Source organism: Podarcis bocagei (assembly GCF_964188305.1).
Source record: "Podarcis bocagei genome assembly, chromosome: 7".
Taxonomy (NCBI): Eukaryota; Metazoa; Chordata; class Lepidosauria; order Squamata; family Lacertidae; genus Podarcis; species Podarcis bocagei.
Window position 1 is genome coordinate 64,570,555 of NC_138132.1, and position 27,096 is coordinate 64,597,650.

Sequence of the window (27,096 nt, forward strand, 5' to 3'; positions counted from 1 at the left end):
TGGCTAACAAAATATTGAGTTTAAATTAAAGCTGTAACAGTGTGGCGGACACACTAAAGTATTCAGGTGTGGGGAACCTTTGGCCCTCCAGCTTTTGCTGAACTACAACTCCCAGAGGCCCCAGCAAGCATGGCCAATGGCCAGGGGTGATGGGAGTTGTAGTTCAGCAACAACTGGAGGGCCAAAAGTTTCCCATACCTGCATTGGATAGCCAAGCATTCAGTATGCATTATCTGAAGCAGGCCAGACTTTTATCTCCAACACAGGTATCTGGCAAGTGGGTGGGGCTGCTTTTGCCCTTGCAGTTTTGAAATTAAACTGCATGGGCATAAGGCCCAGAGCAGCACGTGGATGTCCTGTGGCTCACTGGCACTGACCTGGAGCCCTGAGTGGCTCTTGGAAGCCCTGGCAATTTACTGATTACTCAAAGGGTCAGGAAAGGGCAACAAAATGATCAAAAGGGTGGAGTGACTCCCTTATGAGGAAAGGTTACAGCATTTGGGGATTTTTAGTTAAGAGGCGACATGATAGGAGTTTATAAAATTATGTACGGAGTGAAGAAAGTGGATAGAGAAAAAGTTTTCTCCCTCTTTCATGACACTAGAACTTGGGGACATCCCATGAAGCTGACAGGACAGATAAAAGAAAGGACTTCTTCATGCAGCGCACAGTTCAACTAAGGAACTTGCTCCCACAGGAGCTGGTGATGGCCACTGAAGTGTAGGTGGGTTCCCACAAGGCAAGACACCGTGATAACAGCAAGAACCTTTATTGAACTAACAGACAACAGGGGCAAAGCAACTGCTTGTATATATTTCTGAAGCCCTGGGCCACTCCCAATGTTGATTGGCTGTCTAAACTTCCAATCTGCAAATCATGACTAAGAGTTTAAGGTCCAATGGCAGAGGTCCAAATCCTGAAATGTTCTGTGATTGGATATCATGTATCGAATCAGAACACAGGAGCTCAGAATCCTAAATCCAGACTCAAGCTCAGGCAAACACAGACCACCAATGAATCCGTAATGGCCACCAACTTAGATGGCTTTAAATTATTGTTGTTGTTAATTTATTTATTGAATTTATATACCACCCTATACCTGGGGGTCTCAGGGCAGTTTAAAGATGCTTAGCCAAATTCAATGACTACTAGCCATGATGGCTATGCTCCAACTCCAGAGATGGAGGCAGCAATGCTTTGGAATCCCAGTTGCCGGAAGCCACAAAAGGGGAAGCGGCTTTTGTGCTCAGGTCCTGCTTGCAGGCTTCCCATTGGGGCCAATGTGAGAACAGGATATTGGATTAGAAGGGCCATTGGCCTGATCCAGCAGACGATTCTTAGGTTCTTCAAGCACCACACATAGTTCTATGCACACCTCTTTTTGGCCCAACTCACTCTTTACTTGCTCCACCCCTAGCATCATATATGACATCAGTTGGGCAGGTGGGTGAGTCTTGGCCAAAACTGCCTCAAAGGCCAAATGCGGAGGCCTGGTGGACCTAATTAGGCTCATGGGCTGGAGGTTCCCCACCACAGAGTTAGACTGTGTGCACACTATGTGTTTAAAACACCTTCTTTCCCTCAAATAATTATGGGCACTGTAGTTTGGTACAGGTTTCTGTAACTCTTTGAGTGCCCAGGTACTCCAGTACCTGGAGTACTGTGTCCAGTTCTGGGCACCACAGTTCAAGAAGGACACTGACAAACTGGAACGTGTCCAGAGGAGGGCAACCAAAATGGTCAAAGGCCTGGAAATGATGCCTTATGAGGAACGGCTAAGGGAGCTGGGCATGTTTAGCCTGGAGAAGAGGAGGTTAAGGGGTGATATGATAGCCATGTTCAAATATATAAAAGGATGTCACATAGAGGAAGGAGAAAGGTTGTTTTCTGCTGCTCCAGAGAAGCGGACACGGAGCAATGGGTCCAAACTACAAGAAAGAAGATTCCACCTAAACATTAGGAAGAACTTCCTGACAGTAAGAGCTGTTCGACAGTGGAATTTGCTGCCAAGGAGTGTGGTGAAGTCTCCTTCTTTGGAGGTCTTTAAGCAGAGGCTTGACAACCATATGTCAGGAGTGCTCTGATGGTGTTTCCTGCTTGGCAGGGGGTTGGACTCGATGGCCCTTGTGGTCTCTTCCAACTCTATGATTCTATGATTCTATGATTATTTAAAGGGAAAAGATGCTTTGAATGTGCTTTAAAGGCACGGTAAGCACAAAGCCCCAAGAGCGCAGGACTACTACCAAAGAGACCCAAGTTCCAATCTTATTCTGCCACGCAGCTTGCTGTGTGATTTTGGGCCAATCTCCCACTCTCACTCTGGCCTACCTCACAGGGTTGTTGTGAGGATAAAAGAGTGGCAGTGAAGAGGAACACCGCAAGTGCTACCTGACTTCCTTGGAGGAAATGTGGGATAAAAACAATTGACAGCAACACTGAAATGGCATGGCAGTTAGGAGAGGAATGAAAAAGAGCAGAGACATTTGAGGGTCCGAGGAGGAAGAGAAATCCCTTAGTAACTGAGCTAGGGCACTCCCTCGAGCAGAGTCTGGAGCCAAGCCAGAGCTCTGCCATAGCAGCAAGCAAGCCAAAATGGAGTTAGATGACAAACTATCCTTTTGGAAAATTAAAACAAACATTTACTGTAGTATAAGCACTAAAGTAATACTTGCATGCTGGTGCTGAAATCTAATCTCAAAAATGCACCTTACCCAACCAGTTTGTCAAGTTTCAGAAGCAAGTTTTTAATTGCCCAATATGACAGAGAATGGAGCATTGCATTATTTGGTTCTGTGAGTTCCCCCATCCCCCACTCAAGGGGGTTACTGACATTGTGGTTGCTAGTTTTAAATTTCCTGCTTCCATTGTCATATGAAAAGCAGCCTTGGGTGGGGCAATCTTTTATTAAATGCTCCTTTTCTAATATGTTTTGCCTTAAAAGCAGCTGTAAAATTCTGGGAGCAAAGGTTCTTCTAAACTTCTCACAGAAAAAGATGTCAGCTTTAGATAAAAAATTGTCAGACCCTCAATTTCTTAACAGATCCACAGACAAAAGTCCACAGCAGCTTGTCTTGGTTTAGTTCATCCTTACATCATAAGTACTTCAGCCGTGACCTTTTTTTTTTTTTTTTTTGGTCTCTTAAGTACATATATGTATGCACAGGGCTGTGTTTATAGACCAAAGCCATAGCAACAATCTTCCCTCTGTCCACAAAGAACTATGTGTACAGTTATGAATGATAACGCATTGTGCACAATGCTATGTGGTCACGCCCCACAGGTACAATGAAAAGCATTTTGCTGGAAAGGCAAACTGAAGCACATCTTTGAAGCAGACAGATTTAGGCTGGGTGCCCATCTCAGAATAATCTCAGCTGGGCCTGTGTGTAGTTTTGATTGTGTTCAAGGGTGGGGGAGGCAGAATCCTGCTCCAGTGGAGAAAAACAGATTCTGTGCCGAGTACAAATTATGCAAATTAGACAAACACAAGTGGGACCTGCAACAAAATGTTGCAGTGTGTAGCTTGCGGCTGCTGTTCAGAGATTAAGCCATTCCAATTCATTCCATTCCTGCCCCTGCCAAACAGATAGCATTCCATGACCACAGATAACACTTAGTCCTTGTTGGGCTGTACTTAGAGGTGTTGGTCACCCCCCTCCCCAAAAAACCCCACAACTTTTTTGGACTTCTGAAAATCTTGGCTTTCTCCCAAGTCTTCTGATATTTCCCTCTTGTGCACAGATGGTACAATTTTGGAAAATTGTCCTGCCAGGCTTAGCTAGGTCACAGCCCCTCGCCTAGGGAGGAAGGGCTACCAACCCCTTTGGGTCTTTTTTATTCCACCATGTGAACCCAAACAGTACAGATGTCTAAGCTGGATGCTGGAAGCTTAGACCGTGTGGCTTTAGCAAGCCATATTTGTATTTCTATGCAAGTAATATAGAAAGTCTTATCATTTTGCAAGATAAACTGCCTGTCTTTTCTTGCTGCTGTATATAAAAGCACATGAATCTGACCTTTGAATAATTTGTAAGTAAACCATTTTTAACTTACCAAATGTATGGTCTCTTTCTATGCTAAGAGAAGTGGATAACTTTGGAAGCAACTTGGAAGGGAATATTTTAAAGGTCTAACAGCCTATATTTCCACACTTATTTTGTTGCATGTTTTGTGATTTTAAAATCTCTGCTGGGACTCTCTCACCAAAGAATACTTGTCCCAAAAGTGGATCTGGGCATCCAGGGAATACTCCTTGTATTTCTGCATATTCTATTTTTCCCTTTAACTAAACCAAATTAAAACCAGCAAAAGTAAACCTTAGGGCACAGAAAATGCCCTCAGTCTCCTGTGACCACCACTGCAAGGAAATACAAACCAAGGTATGTGCTGGGACCCCTGAAACGACTCACCCATCAGAGATTGGTGTGCACAATACAGGAAGCCATTGCACTTATGGTGGGGATAATTTAAAACGTGGATCATTGGAGACACAGGAAGCTGCCTTACACCAAATCAGACCCTTGGTCTCTCCAGCTTAGTACTACAGTGACTGGCAGCAGCTCCCTATGGTTTTAGCCAGGAGACTTTCCTAGCCCTACCTGAAGATGCTGCCAGGGACTAAACCTAGGACCACCTGCATGCAAAACAAGGGCTCTGCCACCAAGCTACAGACAGCCCTTACTTTGGAGTATAAGCTGCAATAAATTATATACCAGCCAGTGCAATGCCTACGTTAGAGAAGGAATGGAGAAAGACTTATGAGACTTAAAAAGCTGTTAATAATGGACCACAGTCTAAGGCCTTGAAACTACAGCTCATTAATTGTTAACCATAATATTCACTTTGGGTTGCATCCAAAGTTAGAAAGGAAACCCACGAAAATAGCTGAGTATAACTAACACTGTCACTTCATTTCAATGGGTCTACTCTTGAATAAAACTTAGGCTGCATGCACACCACACGTTTAAAGCACGCGCGCACACACACAGACAAAATACTGGGAATTGTAGTTTACCCCTCACAGAGCTATGATTCCTAGGGTTTGGGGGGAGGGGTTATCAATATATGCTGTGTATGTAGCTTAAATCGGATACAACCCTTAGTCTCAACTAAATGAGTTACTTGGGCAGTTTCATATTTAATGGGATTAAACTTGAAAAGTGAATCTTTTAATTATTATTGTTTTAAGTGTGTGCCCCTCTCATACTAAAAACCCGTTTAATCCTGGGTCTCTTTTGAGGGCAAATACGTTGAAATTAAATGAAGGCTGTGTACACACTATATCTTTTAAGGTACATTTGAAGCACATTCTTTCCCTCAAAGAATTCTGGGCACTGTCATTGGTTAAGGACTGCTGAGAATTGTAGCTCTGGGAGGATGAACTACAGTGCCCAGAAATCTCTATGGGAAAGAACACGCTTTGGATGTGCCTGAAAGGTACAGTGTGTACACACAAGCTCGTGTGGATCGTGTAAGGCTCTATGCATGCAAAAGAGAAGCAACTGGATCAAGCAACTATCCAAAGGTGTTTGGAGAAGCAACATACAACTCTTCCCTACCTGCTGCTTTCTGAAAGGCTTCAATGGCCTTTTGAAGCCCAGCCTGCGTCTGCTGATGGCACCTTGTGCCAATCTGGGTGTAGAGGGCTCCGATGTTAAACAGAATACTAGCTTTTTCCAGCAACAGGTTCTTCTGGCAGACAGGAACACCAGTGAAAGAGTCGTACCTTCAGCAAAAACAGAAACGAAACCTAATATGTATGTAATTAAGAAGGGTGCTGTGGTGGTGGTGGTGAGGGGATTGGGACAAAAAATAGACAATTTTAAGACCCACTCCCAACCCTCTTAGCTGCAATTAAGCATCTGACAAGCACCAGCTCATTGATGGGCTCTTTTTTACTTTGACTAAAAGTCAACAATGCTCATAATCCAGGGCACGTAACACACATTAATTGCTGAGCTTTGTCAACTAGAAAGCACATTTCTTCTTGCTCTCTTAAAAGCAGCACACCCCTTCCTTGCAACGCTTGACTGGATCGCTAAGAGCTTTTTTGGCCAAATTGGAGGCTTTGCATTTTGCCTCCAGAAACACAGGGCTGCAATCCGCCAGGTCAAATTTCAAACCCACTATGCAAAGCTGTGCTCCCAACGCATTAGAACCAACACTAACAACATTCTAAACGGAACTTACCAGGTAAATAAAATCCCCAGGTGTCTGCTTGGCGAAAAAAATCTATTCTCTACAAAGCCGAGCTGAACAAAATAGCTCATCAACATCTCAACTCCCGATTCATCTCTGCTGGGGGTACGGCAGGCCTTAGAATACAAAACATACATTCACCATGGTATGTCATCAACATGTGCCATGTAAATGGATTTTATATCATCACATTAGTACAGAGTTCTGAACACATTTTCATAGGCCGCAGCTCACTTTGTCATGCCCAAAGTGGCTTCTTAAATGATTGGGAGTACACTTACAAAAGTGAAGGTAAATGAAAACAAAGCATGGCTACACTGTTAGGCAGTGTACAAATGAACACAAGATCCAGGCAGTGGGGGTATCCAAATTCCAATTATTCACTAGTAACAAACTAATGGATAGCAAGCAAACACCTAATGTATGGCGATTACTTTTTTGGAGTGAGCTCATTTCTGCTGGCATCTAGAGAGTCATAGAGGTGGAAGGGACCCCAAGGGTCATCTACTCCAACCCCTGCAATGCAGGAATTACAGCTACTATGTCCATAGTTTATACAGGTACAGGGTTTTTTGGGGGAGGGTCTAGTTCAAGTTCCTATGTAGCCAATGTTTCCATGGGGAGATGCCTAGGGCCAGTCTTGCATCTAAATCATTTTTTTAAAGTTCTCATCTACAGTTTTGTTTTGCTTTTTAAAAAACCACACCTGAAATCTAAGTCCATTTTCTAAATAGACTTAACTTACTTGTCTTAAGTCCATAAGATCAGCAATTTCATTTTCGTATTCAGAACCTTCTTCACTGTAGTGTTCCAGAATAAAGTCCTGGAAATGATAAAGGAGACATGGTACAGTTCAAATCCTGAATATCTTCACTATGGCTGTTCAAGTATTTTTAAAAACTTTGACAATGCTATCAATAAGTAATGAAGAGCTCACCTGATCATGTAGCCCTGAACTGACATGTGCATTTGCCAAAAAGGAACTAACCTTAAGCAAGTAGAGTCCTTGACTCTGTATGAAGCCTAAATCCTCACCTAATTTTTAGAAAAGCTCCAAGCCTTGATGGCTGGTTTATAACACTGAAGCTTGGCCACTGAATGAGATTGGTTTAGCATTTCTTAGTAAAGACAACCTTCATCCCCACAGCACATTCTAAGAGACAAAACACCCAGAGAAGCTCATGTCACACACACACTCTGAAAATTGAAATTGCTGCTTAAAGGCTATGACCACCACTATGCAAAAGATGACCCAGTTTCCAATTTTGTATTTGTCAACAACAATTAGAAGTATGTGAAGTATGCGACGAGACAGTATGCACACCTGGGGTGGAGGGAGTGGACCGAGTGTTTTTCTCTCTCTTCTGTCACACTAGAATTTTGAGTCATCCAGCAAAATCAACACCACAAAATTAATTAGCAGAACTGACTGCCACAAGGCATGACGATGTCTGCTAGCTTTGCCTGAACACAGGAATGATCAAACTGAATGGAACGAGGGGGCACATACAAATCTGGTTCCCCTCTCCAGTATAGAACCTTCACATTCGCTGAGGAGCAACATCAGGACTGTGTTTTGACCTTGATGACCTGCTTGTTGGCTTTCCAGATGCATGTGGCTGGTCACTATGAAGAAAAGGATGGGTGGCCCTTTTTCTGACCTAGCAAGACTCTTCTTACACTCTTGGGTATTCTAGAAATTGCTTCACGTCCACGTTGCTCCTCTGAGATTAAAAGGCTGACTATTCACAACTGACCAGGTTAAAAGGGAGCAAACTCAACTTCACACCTTAGAAATGTTTGCTGGGAAGATCAGTCTGCTGCATACACATCTGTTTCATAATCCCATTCAGGGCACAAGAATACTATTGAGAATGGACTCTGCATTTTAAAATGAAAGGGGGCAGGGTGTAAATTAGCAGAATAAACCTAGATATGCACAGCATTGTGGGAGGGTGGGTTCATTTGGAGAGATAGAGAATGGCCATGGAGAGGGGCGGAGAACCTGATTTCATTCATGGTGTAAATATTTGCCCAGCTCCCTAGTGCCCCAGACAGAATCTTGATAAATCTTTCTCTGTCCTTCTCTGTCTCTCTTTCCTGTTTCAAAAGGGGGGGGGTTGTTTATGTGATTCATTTACTGCACAGAAGCAGCAACAGCACTTGAAACAAAGTCTATTAAAAGTCACAACTGCCTGCCTGAGCCAAATCCTGCTCTCCATTCAGATTTCTGTGGAGATTTATTTGGTGTTTTACTCGTACCAAGAAAATTTAAAACCAGAGCTCTTCAGTCTTGTGTGTGATTGGCCCAAAGAAGGCACTTTGGGCAGACAGGGAATTTTTATACCACCAATTCAGTGGAGCAAGGCAATACACACACATAAAAGCAGATCAGTAGGATCAGTCTAGGAAAGAGAACCATAAAACCTCACAACGATCTTGCAGTAAAGCCAGTAAAACCTGTCTAACACTCACTAAAAACTACAGGCCAACAAACCAGCCTTGGTCAACTCAGAACTCTGGGGCCCTTTTCTAGGTTATTACACTGCAGGGCTACCAGTGGCCTCCAACATGTTACACTCACTGCCCTCACCCCAACCTCATAGTGGCTGCATTTAGATTTCAGCACCAGCAGTCCCTTCATTCCTACCTTTGCATGATCCTGGCAAACAGGCTTCTGCCAAGGCTTCTTCCATTAAACGTCACCCAAACCAACAAGTTAAGGGCTTTGAAACAAGTCAGGATATTAAGGCTACTTTAAACCATAGCTTAGCACCCTGGCTCATCCCAAAGCAATTTTGGACACAATGGGTTGTAACCAATGAAGTTCTACTTAAAGTAAACCCACTGGGCACTAGCACAATGAGAGTCCTCCCTGCTGTGTGTGCCTTCCACCATCCCCCGATCTGCTCCAGAGAGTTGGGGGAAGCCCCAGAACAGATTTACAGAGGACATACAGGGGGAAGAGAGGGGTAGATTGTTCCATTGTGCATGAGAAATCCTTTCACCAATGGAACAATCTGCTTAATGCTACGTTGATAGCAACCCATTGCAATTAATGGACCCAAGTTAGTATTGTGCAAATAACACTGGATATCACCCAGTGGCAAACTATAGTTCATGGATGATGTCTGGGTTTGCCGGATCATGCAATGGAACTGATTGTGCAGCCAAAAGGGTTTTCTATAGTTCAGCTTAATGAAGCAAAATAGGATTGTCTGAATATGACCATTGACCCAAGTCATGTTCCTCATGCTGCTTTGATTTACTCTGCAACAGCCAGTCTTGAGCTGTTTTAAAAACCAAGGAAGGGGTTTGTTATTTCACGTAAATATATCTTCAAATAGCACAAGTGCCTACAATCTGTTATCAGCTGCGAAAAATGAGCCTCCCCAGGCTGTTGCACATCTCTGCAGGAGAGTAAATCCAGCATCTCACAGTAACATTTGATTAGGGTAGGAAAGGCCCCTATGGGCAAAAATGGGCAAAACATCTCTCCATATTCCTAAAGAAATGGCTCTTCGCTAGTGCCTCCACCACAATCTCTGGACACAATGGGACTAGCACAGTAGAAAAACCACAAAGAAGTGTGCAATTTTAATATTATGACAGCATGAATGAGACATTATTGTTTTTCTCAAAAGACAAGGTAATGCCTGGCCCATAATTGTAATCTGCTCTTGGAATTTAAAGCATGCAACTTTTTTTTTTTAATTCTCTTAACCATAAGAGCTAGAAATAATCTAGGTGGAAGTGATAAATTTACAAGATTTTTTTAAACAATGAAACCCTGAGATTCACTGTCGAATCAAGGTTTTTATTGTGAACCTAAACCAACTTTTGTGGCTTGTAAATCTCTCTTGAAGCATTTCCCTGGAGAGCAAATTAAGTCATAATGAGAATTTGAATCTGTCTTATCACCCCAACATCTGCAGTGTATACTTTTTCCTGCTGGTGTAAAATATTGCTACTAAAAGTTGCTTAGTAGAAACACTACCTTCAAAGGAACTGCGAAGTCAACCTCTTTGGTCTCTTTCAAGCCAAGTGGTATCAGAGGAATGCTAAAAGCCTCCCTGTGTTAAAAAAAAGAAGAAGATTAAGATCAAACTTCCCCTCCCCCAACTTTTCAAAAACCGCAAATTGATGTAGGAAAGTGGTTGTTCTGTGAACCTCTATATAGTACCCATAAGTGTAGACTAGCTTGTTTGACACCTACACCCCAATAGGCTAAATTGCATCATTTAAAAAGAAAGCAAACCAAAAAGTGGTTTGCAAACTCTTCCTTCACCCTCGCAACAAACTGCTTCAGTGGGCAGTGATCCTTTCAATTTCAAGAAGAGGAAGTGGAGATGAAAGTTGAAGTGACTTGCCCAAGGCCATGCAATGAGTTAAACATAGGCAGACATTCATAGGCAGACCTCTCTTAAGGTTGACCTCCTGGTTCAGGGGTCGCCCACCTTTTATAAGCCTGAGACCACACTTACAAAATGGGGAAACTGCTGTGGGCACCACCCACTCCATGCCACCAAGCACACATGTCACTCAGCCTATTCTAATGGTGAACAGAACACTTCTTTCAAAGCCTAGTTTCAGCAAGGAAAGGAACCAGGCAGGCACCAAGTAAGGCCTCTATGGACACCCATGGGTGTATGTGTGTCACCAGTTCTGTTGTTGTCGTTACCAACTCAGCTCCTGAATCCAATTGCAGGGGATGGGGGGGCAGCGTTTCAAGGGAGGGTGAGCCAGCTAGAGCCAGCACTGACATTGACAAGGGAGGAGGGTGACTCCATCATTCTGTGATGATTCCAATTGCCATCAAGCCAGCTCTGCCTGAGAGAAGGACTGTGAGGCAGGAGCTGCCATATCCTCCCAGCCTGGACATTGTTACCTGCTCCACTTCTGAATCTGATCTGGGAAGAGGGCTTCAGGGAGGCGGGGGCTGCTCTTTATCAAGAGATAAAGCCACTGACTGGAGATTGTTTCTTCTGCCTCCCTTTCCTCATGGAGGAGAGGGCTCTTTGTGGCTACTATCCATGATGGCTATTGCTCTGCCTCCACAGTTGGAGGCAGCAAGGCTTCTGAACGCTGGTTGCTGGAAACCACAGGAGGGGAGATGGCTCGTGTGATGAGGTCCTACTTGCTGGTTTTCCACAGGCAACTGTTTGGCCACCATGGGAACATAATGCTGAACTAGATGGGCCATTGGCCTGATCCGGCAGGCTCTCATGCTCTTATGTGTGCCATGGCTTTCTAGATTGTGAACCTGAGCACAGGAACCATCTTAACACTGTTTTTTGTAAGCCACTCAAACAGCCTTTTTGGTTAAAGTATGGAGTATAAATGCTGCAAATAATACAATGCAATGCAATGCAATGCAATGCAATGCAATGCAATGCAATGCGTGTTGTTCAACTCTAGCATAGGGAAGGGCTCCGTGAAAGAGGGTAGGCCTTCTTTTAAATACAACCCCTCAGCATTTTCACATAGAAAAATGCAAAGTCCGCCAAAGTAGTTTAAGGCTCCCTTCCTCCCAGCCTTCTTTTTCCTCATCACTGATGTACAAATAAACAACCTGACGCAGACCGGGTTACAAAACCAGTCCTTGTTATTCAGAGGCATACCACTCTCAGAGAAAAAAGAAAGGGAGGGGGGAACCACATGAAATCAAAACCAAATCCCTGGCATTAACCACGACATTAAAACGAACCCTTTGCTTGTTGATTTGAGGCATTCCCCTCTGATCCATCTTTATTAAGTTTGCCATGTTTGTGCACAAATTTCCATGGGCACCTGTGTTCCTGCCAGCTCTAAGATGAATGCAGGGTGGAATTCAATCTCTCACTGTGACCCTTTGAAATGCCAGGCTCATGGTGGGAGAAATAATAAACTTCTCAATTTTGACTGGCAGCACACACAACCTTTTGCAAAATGTCCCTTAAATCTATGCTAAAGTGTGGGCTGTTAAGATCAATCAAGCAAAGCAACAGCAGCAACAAAAGCATGGGGGGGTGCACAACAGAGCTACAGTATATTGTCTTTAAAAAGCAGGCTGGGATATATGTTTGTGACAGTGCCGACAATGGGCTTGAAGTTTAAGAGAATTAAAATGTATACCCCTGAGAGGATTATTTATTTATTTATTTGGGAGAGAAAGAAATTATTAAATGAGAGGGACAAATAACTATGAAAAGGGTAAGAACAGCTAAGCCTGGCATTAAATGTTTCACTGCAAATCAGCGCCCCATTTTGCCTGCTGGCTTTGTGCAGTTTAATACCAAGAGGAGTAGTTAGTTCTGGCCTTCTCTGCCACTCCCCATTCAAGCCACCTCTTCGAAGGCATTTCTGAGGATTAGGGATCAGAATTAATTGCTTTTAATACCTTTCCCAAGGAGGAAGGTAAATACCCGCTGTAATCTCCTCAGTGAACAGCCAGACCAAACTGAATATTTTCACCTCTCTCCTGTGCACCTTTGTTCTCTGCATTCCCCCCCCCTCAGAGAAATATTTGTTTTTGTGTGGTTTTTTTTCATTCACAGGTAGCATACTTGTCTGGGGAACAATACTACAATAGCTCCTCCCCCACTCACTCTGTGTTCTGGTAAACCTCAACAGAGATGTTGAGTCCTTCCAACTCCTCCTTAAGGATCTGCAGGTCTGAGTTGACGAAGCTGAGTTCCAGTAGCACCTGCTCACGCACCTTGTTGCTGGTTGTCGCCCTGCCAGGAAGAAAAAGGCACACACGAACGTCAGAAGAGCCAGCTGGATCAGGCCAGTGGCCCATAGAGTCCAGCATCCTGTTCTCAGAGAGGACAACCAAGGACCCAGACACAAGAGCACTTTCCCCCCCTGTGGCTTCCTGCAGCTGGTATTCAAAAGCATTGCTGCATCCTATTGTGGAGGAAGTGTTTAGCCATTGTTGATAGCCTTAACCTCCCTCAATGAATGTGTCCAATCCTCTTTTAAAGCCATCTAGGCTGGTGACCATCATTGCCTCTCGTGGGAGCTAGTTACATAGTTTAACTATGCGCTGCACCTTTGAGAGCGCTTTTGAGGACAGCCTCTTTATTGTATAATGGGCCTCACCGGCATTCTCTACATTTCTGAGATTTCCCCCTTAAGAACAGACATGAAAAAACTCTGGTTTCAGAACTGATATGGCCTACTGCCAAACGAAAAGAATGTGGAATGGCTTTCAAGACAATATTCGTGGCACAGGTACTATTGTTATGACTGTTAAGCCAAAGAAGACAAACAAAGCAATAGGCCTGCCTAACAATTCCACTGCAGTTTTGAATGGCAACGGTTTCCATTGACCCACAGCACTGTAGCCAAGGCCCACAAATACAGTTGACAGGTCGCCAAATGTTGGTGGGTGGCAGAGAGAACTTACAATTTATCCCTCACTTTTTTTTTTTAAGCTGTCGCTTAGGGTTTGCCCAAGACATTTTGCTACCCGAGGTAAAAAGGGCAAGATAGTAGCCGCCCACACAACTCTACCAGAACAACTGTTGAACCCTGGTGACAAGACTGTATCCTTCACTGAATGTGAGGGCAGCAGGCTAGAGTTTAGAGAGTACAGGGCAAGCCACACAGCACAAAGAGCTTAGCCCTCCATCAGAATGAAATGGTCAAGGGCCCCCAGGGAAGAGCAGCTCTCTGCTGTCCCTGCCCTCCCACTTGGGGAAGCTGCTTCATTCTCTAAAGGTAGGGCCTTGGTGAAAGGTTTAAAGGTAAAGGGACCCCTGACCATTAGGTCCAGTCATGGCAGACTCTGGGGTTGCGGTGCTCATCTCGCTTTATTGGCCGAGGGAGCCGGTGTACAGCTTCTGGGTCATGTGGCCAGAACCAGAGCAGCGCACGGAAACGCTGTTTACCTTCCTGCCAGAGCGGTACCTATTTATCTACTTGCACTTTGACCTGCTTTCAAACTGCTAGGTTGGCAAGAGCAGGGACTGAGCAACGGGAGCTCACCCCGTCACGGGGATTCGAACCGCCAACCTTCTGATCGGCAAGTCCTAGGCTCTGTGGTTTAACCCACTGTGCCACCCGCATACCAGTGAAAGGTTTACTTCTTTCAAAATGGTGCCAGGTGGGCTTTGTGCAGGGACACAGCATGGATCAGAGGAGTTGCTAGCAACAAAGGTTGCACACACATCATACTTTAAAGCACATTTCACCACTCAAATAATTCAAGGCATTGCAGTTTGTTAAGGGTTGCTGCAAATTTAATTCTTGAGGGGTAAGCTACAATGACCAGAATTCTTTGGGGGTGAATGTGCTTTGAATGTGCTTGAAAGGCATAGCATGTACACAGCCAAATCTAGGCTTAATATGCCCAGCTAAAATCTGCAAACTCCTCACCTTCTCCAAGCAGGACTAGCTCATATTTTTGCTATGGCTTCAGCTTCAAAACTCTGAACTAGATCCCTTTTAATAAAAGGGAGTCATTTTAATTGCTACATTTTGTCCAGGCTTTTGATGGACTATGACAATGCTGCTTTTGCTGCTCATGCGTAGTCAAAGCTTTCCAAGGTTGTCTGGGGCAAGGACTGTTTTGCATATTTTAAATTAATTGCATAGGTTTTTGTATGAATGTGTCAACATTATAATGTATTTCATGTCAGCTTATGTTATTAAAATGTGCCGCAAGTTCTTTGGAAATTGCTGTGTAACAAGCAACAAACAAGGCTAACAAACACCAACAGCAAATAGCAACATGCACAGCTTTCAGATGTCTGCTTGGATCCCAAGTTAACTTAAGAAAGTTTGGGGAAGGAATGTCTCCCCACCCCACTTCTGTGCCACTTTGTTTGGGATGGTCCCTGTGCCTGATCCCACTTTGCTCAGCAAATGAGGGCCCCCAAACCTCCAGTCAGGTTGCCTGAAGAAGGAACGGATGAGAAACTTTCCTTCTGCAAACTTTCTTAAGTTACCTTATCTTAGAACCCAAGCCATTATTATTTATGAAATGAATGATTGAAATCATATTGTGTATTGAGCTATCCTAGCTGCTCCCTACTGCTGAAAAATATTTTTATTCAATGAATTATTATGGCATCAATAGATAGTTATGAAATTATCTATTATTGTGTTTGTTAGAAATGCTGACATTGTATCTGTTTAACATTACTTTTTCATTATTTCTGTTTTGCAGTTTGGAGTAAACACTGAGTGAGTTGTTTTAAATGGAAAGGCTGTACATAAATAAATGTGATTTCTTTTAAACAAAATAAAACACGTGTAAAGAAAAGCAAGGGAGAGCTTTTAGAGCAGACAGATTTCCTATAGATGAAAGTCTAAAAATACTACATGGAGTCTACATGCAGGATTATTCCTAGCTACAATTTCTTCAGTGAGATGTTGGGAGTCACTGGGCAGCTGGCTGGGAATCAGAGGCTGCTCCTGTTGGATAGAACAAAGGCTGCATTCTGGGGCTGTGGGCAGAGGGAGGAGGGAAGTCGTGGGAACATACCGGAGGAGGTTTTCAGCGCCAGCTCTCATCCTCACCGCCTTCAATATCTGCTGGTTGAGGACTGCTCTTTGGTTCTGCAGTTTGCTCCGTCCAGTCTCCGCAAGAGGGTTGCATCCCTGGATTACAGAAGCACACATCATTTATCAAAAGTGGGTGAGCAAAGAACTAAAGAATGAATGGACACCTCCCTAAGCAGATAACGCTGATCTCCACATTTTTTAATTAAAAAAAAACCATATGTGTCATCCAACACAGTGTTTCCCAATCCTCTTGCTAAAGAGGAAGCAAAGGGGAGTTGCATCTTTGACCCAAGCCAAGATCTCTCTACAGCCTTTGCCAATAGCTTCTGTCCTTTATAAATATTCTACAAATACTTTTGTGACTCCAAGCATGCCTCACACAGTAACAAGTGGAGCCTGCAACAAAATGCTGCAGCGTGTGGTGCTTGTGATCAGGACGCTCCATTCTATCATTCCGCCCTCCTGGCTTTCTTTTTCCAAACCCTCCAACAGACAGCCCTCACTGGGCTGTTTGGGGTTTCTATTTCTGCCCCTTAGAAGCTGTTTTTTCCACAGATTTATTTCATATCTCTGCAAACCTTGGGGTGCCTACAAGTCTGCTGATATTTCTTTCTTGGGTTATGCTAAAGAAGGCTCTGCCCCCAGTCCCTGCCAACCGTGCCTGTCTTGGCAATAGAATACATTGTAAGAGGAAGGCAGTTGGTAGGCAGGTTCAAGCAATAGTAGGTCATTAGTATTAATATTATTAAGATTTATATCCGACCCTTCATTCCAAAAGTTTTCAGAACAATGAGCAACAATCCATTTAAATAAAACAAAATGCTAGCAAATAAAAACTTGAAATCTCTTTCCAGTACTGGCTTTCCAGATGGTTGAAAACATGGCTGTGTATATGAGAGCTTCATAAGGACTTACAGTACGGGGTGTGTTTTCCTTCAACGTTCAGTTACAAAATATTGATTAGATTAAAAAGAAAAGTCTTGGTTGCAGTCCTGGTGCAATCTCACAAAGAAAACCAGAAGGCATTCCACTTCTGCTATATTGATAAAACAGAAGTGTTTTCATTTTTGTGGTCAAAATCCTCTTACAGGTGGATAAGAAGTTCAAATATTATTATGACTGCAGAACAAAGTTAAAAGGGTTTGTTAAGAGCAAACCCAGTCATGGGAACAAGGCCTCGAGACCAAGAAAAGGATGGTATCTTATGCTTGTTTCAAGTTTTAGGGGCCTTATTTGGAACAGTTTGAGAGGACCCATAGCAAAAGTCCTCCAGCAAGGCGCCACATATGGGCTTACAACTGTGGGTCTAAACTGGCAGCATCAGACAAACAGTTTAATTTTCCATAAAGCCTCAGAGTGACACATTGCAGATATTATCATTTTGTATGCTTGTATTTTTTTTTATGAAAGTGCAGTTTATAAATATTTACAAAAAATAATATTGTCTAGAGTGGATGGGCAACCCTGTCTCATGGTGAGTCTGCTTCCTTTCCACAGAGCTGGAGTTTGCTGAAATTAGTAACGCCCATGATATACTATTAGCTATAGTGTTTCAGAAAAAAATTGACATTTCTTTGAGCTAGGATAACCTGGCTACCAGCATTGCACAGGATTGTTGCTTAAGTTGCAATTTCTTGGATTAGTACCTAGGATAACTCTCTCACAAGACCGGTGGGTTGCTTAGGCCAGTGTTTCCCAACCGGTGTTCCGCGGCACACTACTGTGCCGTGAGACATCGGCTGGTGTGCCGTGGGAGGGAGGCGGGCGAGAGGCGGCGGCGGCGAGGATCCGGCGGGGGTGGGGGGAGCGGGGGCCGTCGCGCGCAACCGAACTCACTTGGCGCGCTGCCGGCTTGTCCTCCTTCAACCCGGGTCGGGCCAGGCCTGCTCACGTCCCCGGATCCCCTAGCAGCAGCCGCACGCTCTCCAAAAGCGCAACGCTGCGCGCAACCGCTCGGCCAGCTGGTGCTCTGCGACTCCGCCCTTTCCCCTCCCAGCGCCGGAGGGTTCGCGCGACCGCAGCTGTTCCCTTTCGCAGCGCGCGGGAAACAATTCCAGGCCGATTGCCTTGTGCCGAAAAGCACCGCCTCTCCTTCCAGCTCAGGCCCGGGCCGCCGGCTCCCCGAATGACGTCACGGGGGCGGGGCTTTAATGGTGGTGTGCCGCGAGATTTTTTTCCGGTAAACAGGTGTGCCGTTGCCCAAAAACGTTTGGGAAACACTGGCTTAGGCACCTTGTCCTTGTCTCCATAACTTGTTCAGCATTCAAAGTCTTAAGTCTAAATCATGTCTTTGTTTAACCCAGTGACAGAATAATTGCCTAATCACCAACACATCCTGCAACAGTTTTTTTCTCCAGGAAACACAGTGTTCTAAACCTCTACATGAAGTCCAATTTCAGCAAATGCTGGGGCTCTTGGTAGAAACATATATCATAGGTGCTGAGACTAAAAGCATCACCTGATGTTCTTCATTCATTAATGGGACTAATTCATTCTGTGATGCTGATGAAGTCTGAAAAGCACACCCACCAACACTGCAAATATGAAAAGAGGAGCAAGCCAGTAACACCTCCATCATAATTGCAAGTGATTACTGCCTAATTCCAAATTACGCATTTACTACATTTGGATGCCATGCAAAAACATAGCATGCATCTATGGGCAACAAAACAAGTTGTGGTTAATTTAAACCTAAAGCAGAAGCAGAAGTTTTCAAAGTCCTCTTCACAGCTGGGCTGGAGGTGGGAGAGAAGAGCCAGGGGCTCATCGTGGCTCATTCTCATGACATGAAACTATAGCTCTTCCATTGCTAAATCTCAAGTCTGTATTTATTTACTCTTAAGTATAACAGAAAGCCCTGCACTGTTCTCAAAACCAGTAAGATGTTTGGTCATTTAGTTGCCTGCCAGTTCAAACTGAGCTTCACCAGCACAGGAACCTTAAAGTTCACATGTGTGTGTATGCACACATTAGACGCACAGATACATCCATATCCTTAATTCAAAGAGGTGGATCCAGACTAAGTCAATTGGATACAACACAGAGATGTTAACTTCCACAGACCTGAAGCATGCCAAATGTCACGACTCACACTAACCGGATCTCAATAAGATGTGCCCCTAAAGGGGGGAAAACAGGAGCAGAGTTTTCCCAGGGACATGTTTGCGAAAACAGGGGCTGTCCCTGACCAATAGGGACGGTTGGAGTATGTATGCAAATTGGCCCAAAAACTTGCATAATCATCTCTAGGAAGCTTCATGTTTGCCAAACTGCCTGAACAACATGTCACCGTGAATTAATCTCTTGTTACTGATGAGCTTTGCTCACTGAAACCAAGTACAAGGGAGAGGGGAAATGCAAAATCTGTGGGCCTGCTTGAGGCGCTCCTTCCAGGGGGGAAATCTCAACCCAATAAAAATCTCAAGTTTACATGCTCAGGCCTTGCCCTGTAGGGAGAAAAGCAATATTGAATCCAAGCTCTGCTGTACGTATTTCAACATAGGTAATGGAGCGCAGCTCACTGGCAGAGCAAACACTTTCCCAAGTGAATCTCCAACATCTCTAGCCAAAGAAGGATCAGGGTGAGCAGGGCCAGCCCTACCATGAACAATGTGAAGCTACATGGCTCAGGCAGCAGGCTGGGAGGCACAGCGGCTTGTGTTCCCTGATCCCTCCATTCAGTGACAAATCATTGTATGCCACTGCTGCCTACCCCAGCTCAACTGTCTGCTAGCTGCAAAGCAAAGTAGTGATGTGGGCACTCCAGGTCTCTCTTAGCATCTGTGCCAGTTTTCTGTCATAGCAGCAAATTACTATTTAACATTATCTGAAAAAGGGGGTGGGGGAAGCAGTTTGCCACCATCACGGTGATGGCACCAGAACTTTCCTGGTGACCTTGCCCACAATGCCTCAGAGGAAAGGGTAATCAGAGTTTAATCACTAGGTGGCACTGGGCTTAGATGCATCTGGGCGGAGTAAGGATCTTCCTGTGTCTGTAGCTCTCTAGATGTTGCGGAACAACAACAACAACCATATATGACCATTTGCCAGGCTGCCTGGCACTGAGAGGCACTGGCCTTCCAACAATACCTGGAGAGCCACAGATTCCTCAACCCTGATGTAAATCCCACATTTATTGTAAGAATGGATATATACTGGAATTCTAGCAGCCCAAAATACTTAAAAGCTGTCCTTAAGATTCTTATTCTGCAAACAGGGGCAGGAGGGAAGAGTCTGTCTATTGTGCAACTGATTTCACCTGGAGAGAGAGAGAGACATAAACCGCCAGTATTCACGTATTTATTTCTCAAGTGTACAGATTGCTTCATAGCCGGGGCTCTCAGAAGTTAGCAATAAGCTGACCCTGCTTAGGCAATATCCCACTCTTAACTGCCTAATGTGATAATTGATAGTGCTGCTAGCAAATCTGGAAAAGCAAAAGATGTAACACCTTGTACTTACACAAAACAGAAGCCAGATATACCCATCCACTTCCACACAGACTCTCCATTAAACACTGACAGTGTTGGATTTCAAAACTGGAAGCTGCAGTTGTGACATCATTAACAAAGCTCTGATTGCCAGATTATTCAGCGGAAGAGGTACAGTACTGAATGTATTCAGTGCTGCCGGTAGATGAGATATTTCAAATGATGTCATTATAAGCTGACAACTGATAAGCTGAGATGCATGTTACTGGCACAGAGAAGTTGAAACAGAGTTGGATCTGGGTGTGCCTCAATGGTAAAAGCGAGGCATTCTGCTCCACCCTGTGTTACTGTCCTACCTCCAGAGCAAACAAACACTGACACAGCAAATACTCCCAAATACAAAAAGGTTTCCTCAGACAAGGAGCTCCATTAACCCCTTTGCTTGTATCCTCTGCATTCCCATGTCTGTTGAAAAATTCAGTCACTCAAGGAAACCGATGAAAGGAATTGATTCTTCATGTGAAATATCACCAGAGTGATACTACTCCACTACCCCAAAATGTGGCAATTGCCACTAGCTTGGATGCCTTTTAAAAAACAGAAGGCTCCAACAATTTTATGGGAGGCAGGAGACTGTTCATTCAACCATAGGAATGGCTACATAGCAAGGCAGTGGACTCTCCCTTCCTGGGTGTCTTCAGAGATTGGACAGCCATCTCTATGGTTGGTCCAGCTATAGAGCTCCTACATCAAGCATACAGTTGGGCTAACGCCCTGCAGGGCACCCTCCAACTCTATGGTTCATTCTGTGGGGCTTCTGTATGTGGGGTAGTGGTGGGCCATCTAGTCTTTCACCTCAGGCAACAAAATATCCTGGGCCCAAGAGGGCATCTTGCTGGCCATTGTTTGAAACAAGAATGCTGAATTAGATGGACCTCAGTCTGAGCCAGCAAGACAATGTATTCCTATCACAGAATGGTGTCACTGAACATAATAGGGAACCTCTGTGTACAAGTAGAATTGGGCTGAATGGCTATTTAAAAATCAGCAGTTAATATATAACCACCTTCTGTGTGTACTCAGCACATAACAGTTACATAAATCTGATACATATTTGTGACAGCCAGAAGGTGGATCATAGCATAGAGGCCTGAGGCAAACTTGCCAACACAAGCTTTTAGCAAAGTAGCTTGACTGGGGCCTGTTAAAAGCCTTTCAATCAATCACCAGAGGCAATGCAGGAATACCTCCAGGTTCCCAGGCAGAAAGGCTGGGAAAAGCTTGGAATCTGTAAGATGGTTTGCATATGCACATTTTTATCAGGCTGTCGCTATTGACATAAAATAGACAAGCAGAGAGCCCTTAAGCAAAGAGAGGGGGCACCAATGGTGAATCCTATTAGATTAGGAATGGGGAACCTGTGGCTCTCAAGCTACTGTTAGACTCCCAACTCCCAGCAGCCCCAGCAGCTAGCCTAGCCAATAGCTAGGGATGCTGGGAACTGTAATCCATTAACATCTGGAGGGCCACAAGTTACCTGTTCCTGCCTTAGATAAAAAGTGTGAAAACTCCATGAGACTGTGTAAATAAAAATTGGCAGGTACAGCTGACATTAGCCTTCTGCCCAGACTTCCTGTATTTACATCTTTAAAGGCATGGGTGGATGTTCAAAAAAAGATAGAGGTCCATTTAAGAGCTTCCTCTTTCTGTATAATCATTGACAAGGGCAAGGACAGAAAGTTCTCTCTCCTTTTCAAATTTTCAAATGGTGAAAGCGGGCAAACAAACACATTCCTAAAATGAAGCTGGGTCATTTCTGCTTGGGCTTTTGCACCACCTGCAGCAGCTCAACCTACACTAAAGCACCTGTTCCCTGTAGCATTTCTACCCTGGATCTCTTCAATATTTTAGACCGCTCCACACATTGTACACATGAAGGGGTCCTGACATAGTTACTAGGGACAATGATCACACTGCTGACCTCACCTCTGAGTCACATGGCTTCCTTTGGCTCACCTCTGATGTCCACGCATTGGTCATGGATACCAGAAGGAGGAAAGCCTATGAATGCAAATCTCTCTATAAGGTTTCATGGAAGCTGGTTGCTTGATTGCACAGGGTCCAGCTTCCAAGGAAGTCTATGGGTGTAGACCAGGGGTCTGCAACCCGCGGCTCCGGAGCCGCATGTGGCTCTTTTACACCTTTGCCGCGGCTCCGGGGCGGATACTAGCGAGGGGAGGAGGCGCATTGTGCGCCCCGACACTCCCCACTGTGGCGGGCGCTGTACTGGCTGTGACGTCGCATGGGGGCGGTGCGTGCGTTAGTCACGCACCGTCCCGACGTCACCTTCCCGCCCACTGTCAGATCGCGGCTCCGGAGATATATCTGTTTTAAATGTCGCAATGGTTTTGCGGCTCCCAGGTTTTTTTTCCTTTGGAAACGGGTCCAAGTGGCTCTTTTTGTCTTAAAGGTTGCAGACCCCTGGTGTAGACTTTCCCTCTGCAAGTGTCTGTCAGATGCTGGGAAGGGGCGAAGCAGGGGAAGTGGGTGCAGTTACATCCTGCTCATGGGCTTTCCAAAAACATATGGCCGGTTGCTGTTGGAAAGAGAAATGTTGGAGTATGCAGGCCTTGGGGGGGGGGTGTCAATGCAACATGGCTCTTCTTGAATTCCACTGTGAGAAAGGTCACTAGGACTACTGCTTCACAGATAATAAAAAGAGAACAGGGAATGATTTGTCGCAGGCCACCCACCCTGAATATGTCACACACAATTCACTAGAAATCTTTGCTTTATAACTTGTAGAACTATGCACCTTTCTCTCTCCATCTCTTTCTTACATGAGATTGTTTTGCCAGAGGTATCTGGTTGATATTCTGCTCTATAAGTAAAAAGGAACATTGTGACTTTTAAAAAATCAGGAAAGAATTCCCTTTTCTCATGTCTTTGCTTCCTCCAGAGCTCAAAAGAGGAACACTATAGGAGAACAAGCATTTTTCTAACATACCTTTACAGTATAGGATGTTTAAGTGAAATTTCTAAAAGTCTTCCCCAAGTACTTAATCAAATGCAAAGCCACAGGAAAAATGAAGGTGGAATTAAATGTGATCAAAGTGTCTTAATTATTGAATCCACACTAAGAAAAGTGTTAATAAGATCACTTGCCAGCTGTTTCAACTGAGCAATGCAAATAAGAAAGTCAAACAGAATTTGAGCCAAAGCTTGTTTCCCTTTGTGCAGGTTTTCTTTTTCTTCTAAATGTGGGGAATGCACTCAACATTTCCCACCCATTGGCACATGCACTGTCCACGTGAAGATGAAGACTGGTCACAAATGTTCAAAGCCCTCATTCTCCAGAGTCAATTTCTCACTTGCCTGCTTCTAAATATATAGGTGCGTACTTAGTAATAAGGAAGTCACCAGCTCCAGCTTCTTGCTAGTGAGTATGATTGTACATCACTGCGGAGCTACTGTCCATGCAGCCATGTCATGCCCTGTGATTAATCATTCAGCTATCTGCTCCAACAGGCGCAGGGCTGCAGTGAATGGCACCTCTTGCCTACATTTGCCAATGCTTGAAAGTTCATGCGAGATAGATTTTAAACTCCCCCCCTGAAGAGAAATTCGCAACTATCTCATACTCAACCATATTTACATAAGAAAAACAAAACTAGGTTACTTTTAAAAGCATGACTTTTTTCTTTTTTTGCCATATGAGAACATGCAACTGTTGCCTTTAAGATTATCTCAACATTTATTGGGCACATATTTCTTTTTTTCTGGATAACTCTTTAAAGCTCACGTCCTCTATTAACTTTTACCACCTTCAAAGCCCCTAATAAGGACACCATCAGTTCAGTGACTAGCTCTGCATGAGCCATAGCTAAATTTTGTCCAAAGTTTCCTTCCCAATACGCAACTTATTGTAGACTTCTCCTATGCTATGACTGATACAGTTATTAATGTTCTATTGATGCAAATGTGTTTACTGATAATTTTTATATTTGATTGCTACCATTCTGAAACTTGAATATTTTTGTTATGACCATTTGGTACAACATAACATGACTACACATGATTTACTGTAAGAGGGGATGTTTTTTCCAGACATCAGGATTGCTTCTGATGGATATGAAAAGGCTCTGCCCAATCCACAGCAAGAACACCACCTCTGCCATTTGCATCACTTCAGTTGTCATATACATGATTCTAATGAGATATGCAAATAAATCAGCCTAGATTTTTTTTAACATGATCCTTGCTAATGATTATGCATGCAGCTGAGTGGCGAAAGCAAGGCTTTGAATGAGGTTCAGCTGACTGGCAGTTATGACAACTGCCATTAAGCTTTGACAGTTGTCAGCCAAGATTATCATGTCAGGTGAATGACAGGCAGATGGCCTCAAAGTTGTCTGGGTGCGAGAGATAAGGATCTGGCCCACAGATGGATCCTGTTCCTACCCCTGCTGTAGGGCATGAAAAAAAAATCAGATGAAAATTGAAAATGTTAAAATTCGAACTTTTCCAGAAAACCCACATCAAATCTCTGTGGCTGAGCAGGGGTTTGAACTTGGGTCATTGTAGTTAAATGCTCCACATGGTGGCTAGAATGTTGTCCCCAGGTTCCACAACTCTCAGAACTCTGCCTCCCTCAGTTACTAGAAAATAACATCTGCCCAGGGCTGAGATTGGATACATTTTCCTACAGGGAAATGTCCCAGCTTCTGCCAACCTAGCAGTTTGAAAGCACAATAGTGCAAGTAGATAAATAGGTACCGCAGTGGTAGGAACGTAAACGACGTTTCTGTGCGCTCTGGTTTCCATCATGGTGTCCCGTTGTACCAGAAGTGGTTTAGTCATACTGGCCACATGACCTGGAAAGCTGCTCCCTCAGCCTGAAGTGAGATGAGTGTTGCACCCCATAGTCGCCTTTGAGTGGACTTAACCATCCAGGGGTCATTTACCTTTACCTTTACCTACATCTTCCTAGACCGAAGTGCTTTCTATGCAGGAATTCTGATGTTTGTACCACTATTTAAAATGGAAATTGTTCCCTATCTAGACATTATTAGGTCTGATGGCATGTTACATAGAATCATTGTAAAAGGGCAGAGGGTTCAGTCACGCACATATAGCAGCACTTACATAACTTTCTGATGAGGCACCTGATGAAACCTGTTGGGAGCTCACAAAATGAGCTGCCAGAGTTTCAGAAGTGTCCTAAATTTAACCTGGGTAATCTGATATGCAGGGAGAGGTTTACAAACCTTTTAAGTACTCACCTGGGGCTAGGTGCTGTATTGTCAGGCTCTTAGCCGGCTGAAAAATGCCCTAATCTAAAATGCCTTATCGCGTTTCCTTTTGAATAGCTTTCCCTTTACAAGCCTGGGGCCAGCAGTTCCCTTTATTAGCTGTTTTTAGCTAAAGTTAACTCAAGTTTCAGACCAGCTTCACAACCCATCAAAGTCAGAAGAATGTTTGAGGGGAAGGGGTGTTCGCACTGTGATCAAATTTGCAAGCCGTTTTACCGAAGCTATAGTTGTGATCCACTTTGTTTATTTATAACCCATCTTTCTTCCATGGAACTCATCCTGGCATTGACCAGACCTGACCCAGACCTGCTTAGCCTCAAGGTGGAGGCTGCATCATGGAGTTTCAAACATTCCCAGACTCGGACACAAGAAGCCACCTTTTACAGGTTCTTCATACAGGGTCTTTCCCCCATACACACAATAAACCTGACCAGTTTAACTGGAGACGCCAGGGATCAAACCTGTGTGCCTCTGTATGCAAAGTTAGTGCTCTACCACTGACCTACAGTTGCATCTCCTGGGCTCAGCTTTAAGCCCAAGCACCCTTGCTGAAACGGCTTGTGGATACCACTGCATGAGGGCTAGTCTAGAAATGTAGGCTGCAATACTTATTTTTTAAAAAACCCAAACTGTTTGCACTAAAGAAACCTTTACTTTAGTTCACTAAACCACCCACTTGGTTTGGTCTGCAAACTGCAGACACGCACGCTTTAGTAAAAAATTAAGCTGAGATGGCTTCTGGAAATCCCTGCCAAGTTTATTTTCTGCAAGGGGTGGTGGAGACAATGCTACATTTTTTTAAGAGGCTGTGATTCCCATCTAAAAGTACAAGAGTAGCAAAGGTCAGAGGTCACTTCTGTATCAGATTCTGATAATTGCAGCAGCCTCCAAAATGGGAGGAATACACCATGCCATCCAGTCTATTAAAGAGGTTGCTTACTACTTGTTTTCTGACTTAGATGTACCTAGTGCTGGAATGTACCAAATTAGTACCTAACATTGCAGCAAACTATCAAGTTGTACCTATTTGGATGGTATAATAACAGCTTCCTTGTTTTATAATAGGATTGAATAAATCCTACTCTATAATGAGTTTCTACCTTCTGAAATTTTGAGGGCAATAGATTTGTCTCTCTCACACACAGTTTTGTAAAACTATGGGCTCTCTAGGCACTAGAAAAAAATATGTTATGAAGCTGAAAGTTGCAATCCTAAGTACACTTAAAAACTGGGAGTTTGTTAATTTTATTGCAATAAAATAATAATAATAATAATAATAATAATAATAATAATAATAATAATAATAATTATTATTATTATTATTATTATTATTATTATTATTATTATTATTATTATTTATACCCCACCCATCTGGCTGGGTTTCCCCAGCCACTCTGGGCAGCTTCCAGCACATATAAATACATAATAAAACATCAAACATTAAAAACTTCCCAACCAATAAAAACTGGGAGTATGTACTATTGAGTTCAATGTGAATAACTTCCACATAAAGACGAGCGCTAACAAAAATAGAAGGCAGGATTTTGTTGGATACAAATTAATTATTTTTTCATTTGGTAAATGTTGGCAGTTACTTGTGTATGGGCGTAGCCAGGATTTTTGTTAGGCGAGACAGGCCTTTTGTTGGGGGTGGGGAAGGACAT

The 27,096-nt window shown here is 43.8% G+C and overlaps 1 protein-coding gene across 1 annotated transcript in view; it reads right to left on the reverse strand.

Annotated features, from left to right (window-relative positions):
* The window catches only part of RHPN2 (rhophilin Rho GTPase binding protein 2), a 43,394-nt gene that overhangs the window by 14,590 nt on the left and 1,708 nt on the right, over positions 1 to 27,096 (reverse strand). Inside the window, exons 2-7 of the mRNA XM_081204002.1 lie at positions 15,671 to 15,786; positions 12,786 to 12,914; positions 10,196 to 10,271; positions 6,944 to 7,021; positions 6,190 to 6,314; positions 5,559 to 5,725 (exon numbers count right to left, since the gene is read on the reverse strand). Coding sequence (XP_081060128.1) covers positions 5,559 to 5,725; positions 6,190 to 6,314; positions 6,944 to 7,021; positions 10,196 to 10,271; positions 12,786 to 12,914; positions 15,671 to 15,786 — 691 coding nt within the window. The remainder of the gene's footprint in view (positions 1 to 5,558; positions 5,726 to 6,189; positions 6,315 to 6,943; positions 7,022 to 10,195; positions 10,272 to 12,785; positions 12,915 to 15,670; positions 15,787 to 27,096) is intronic.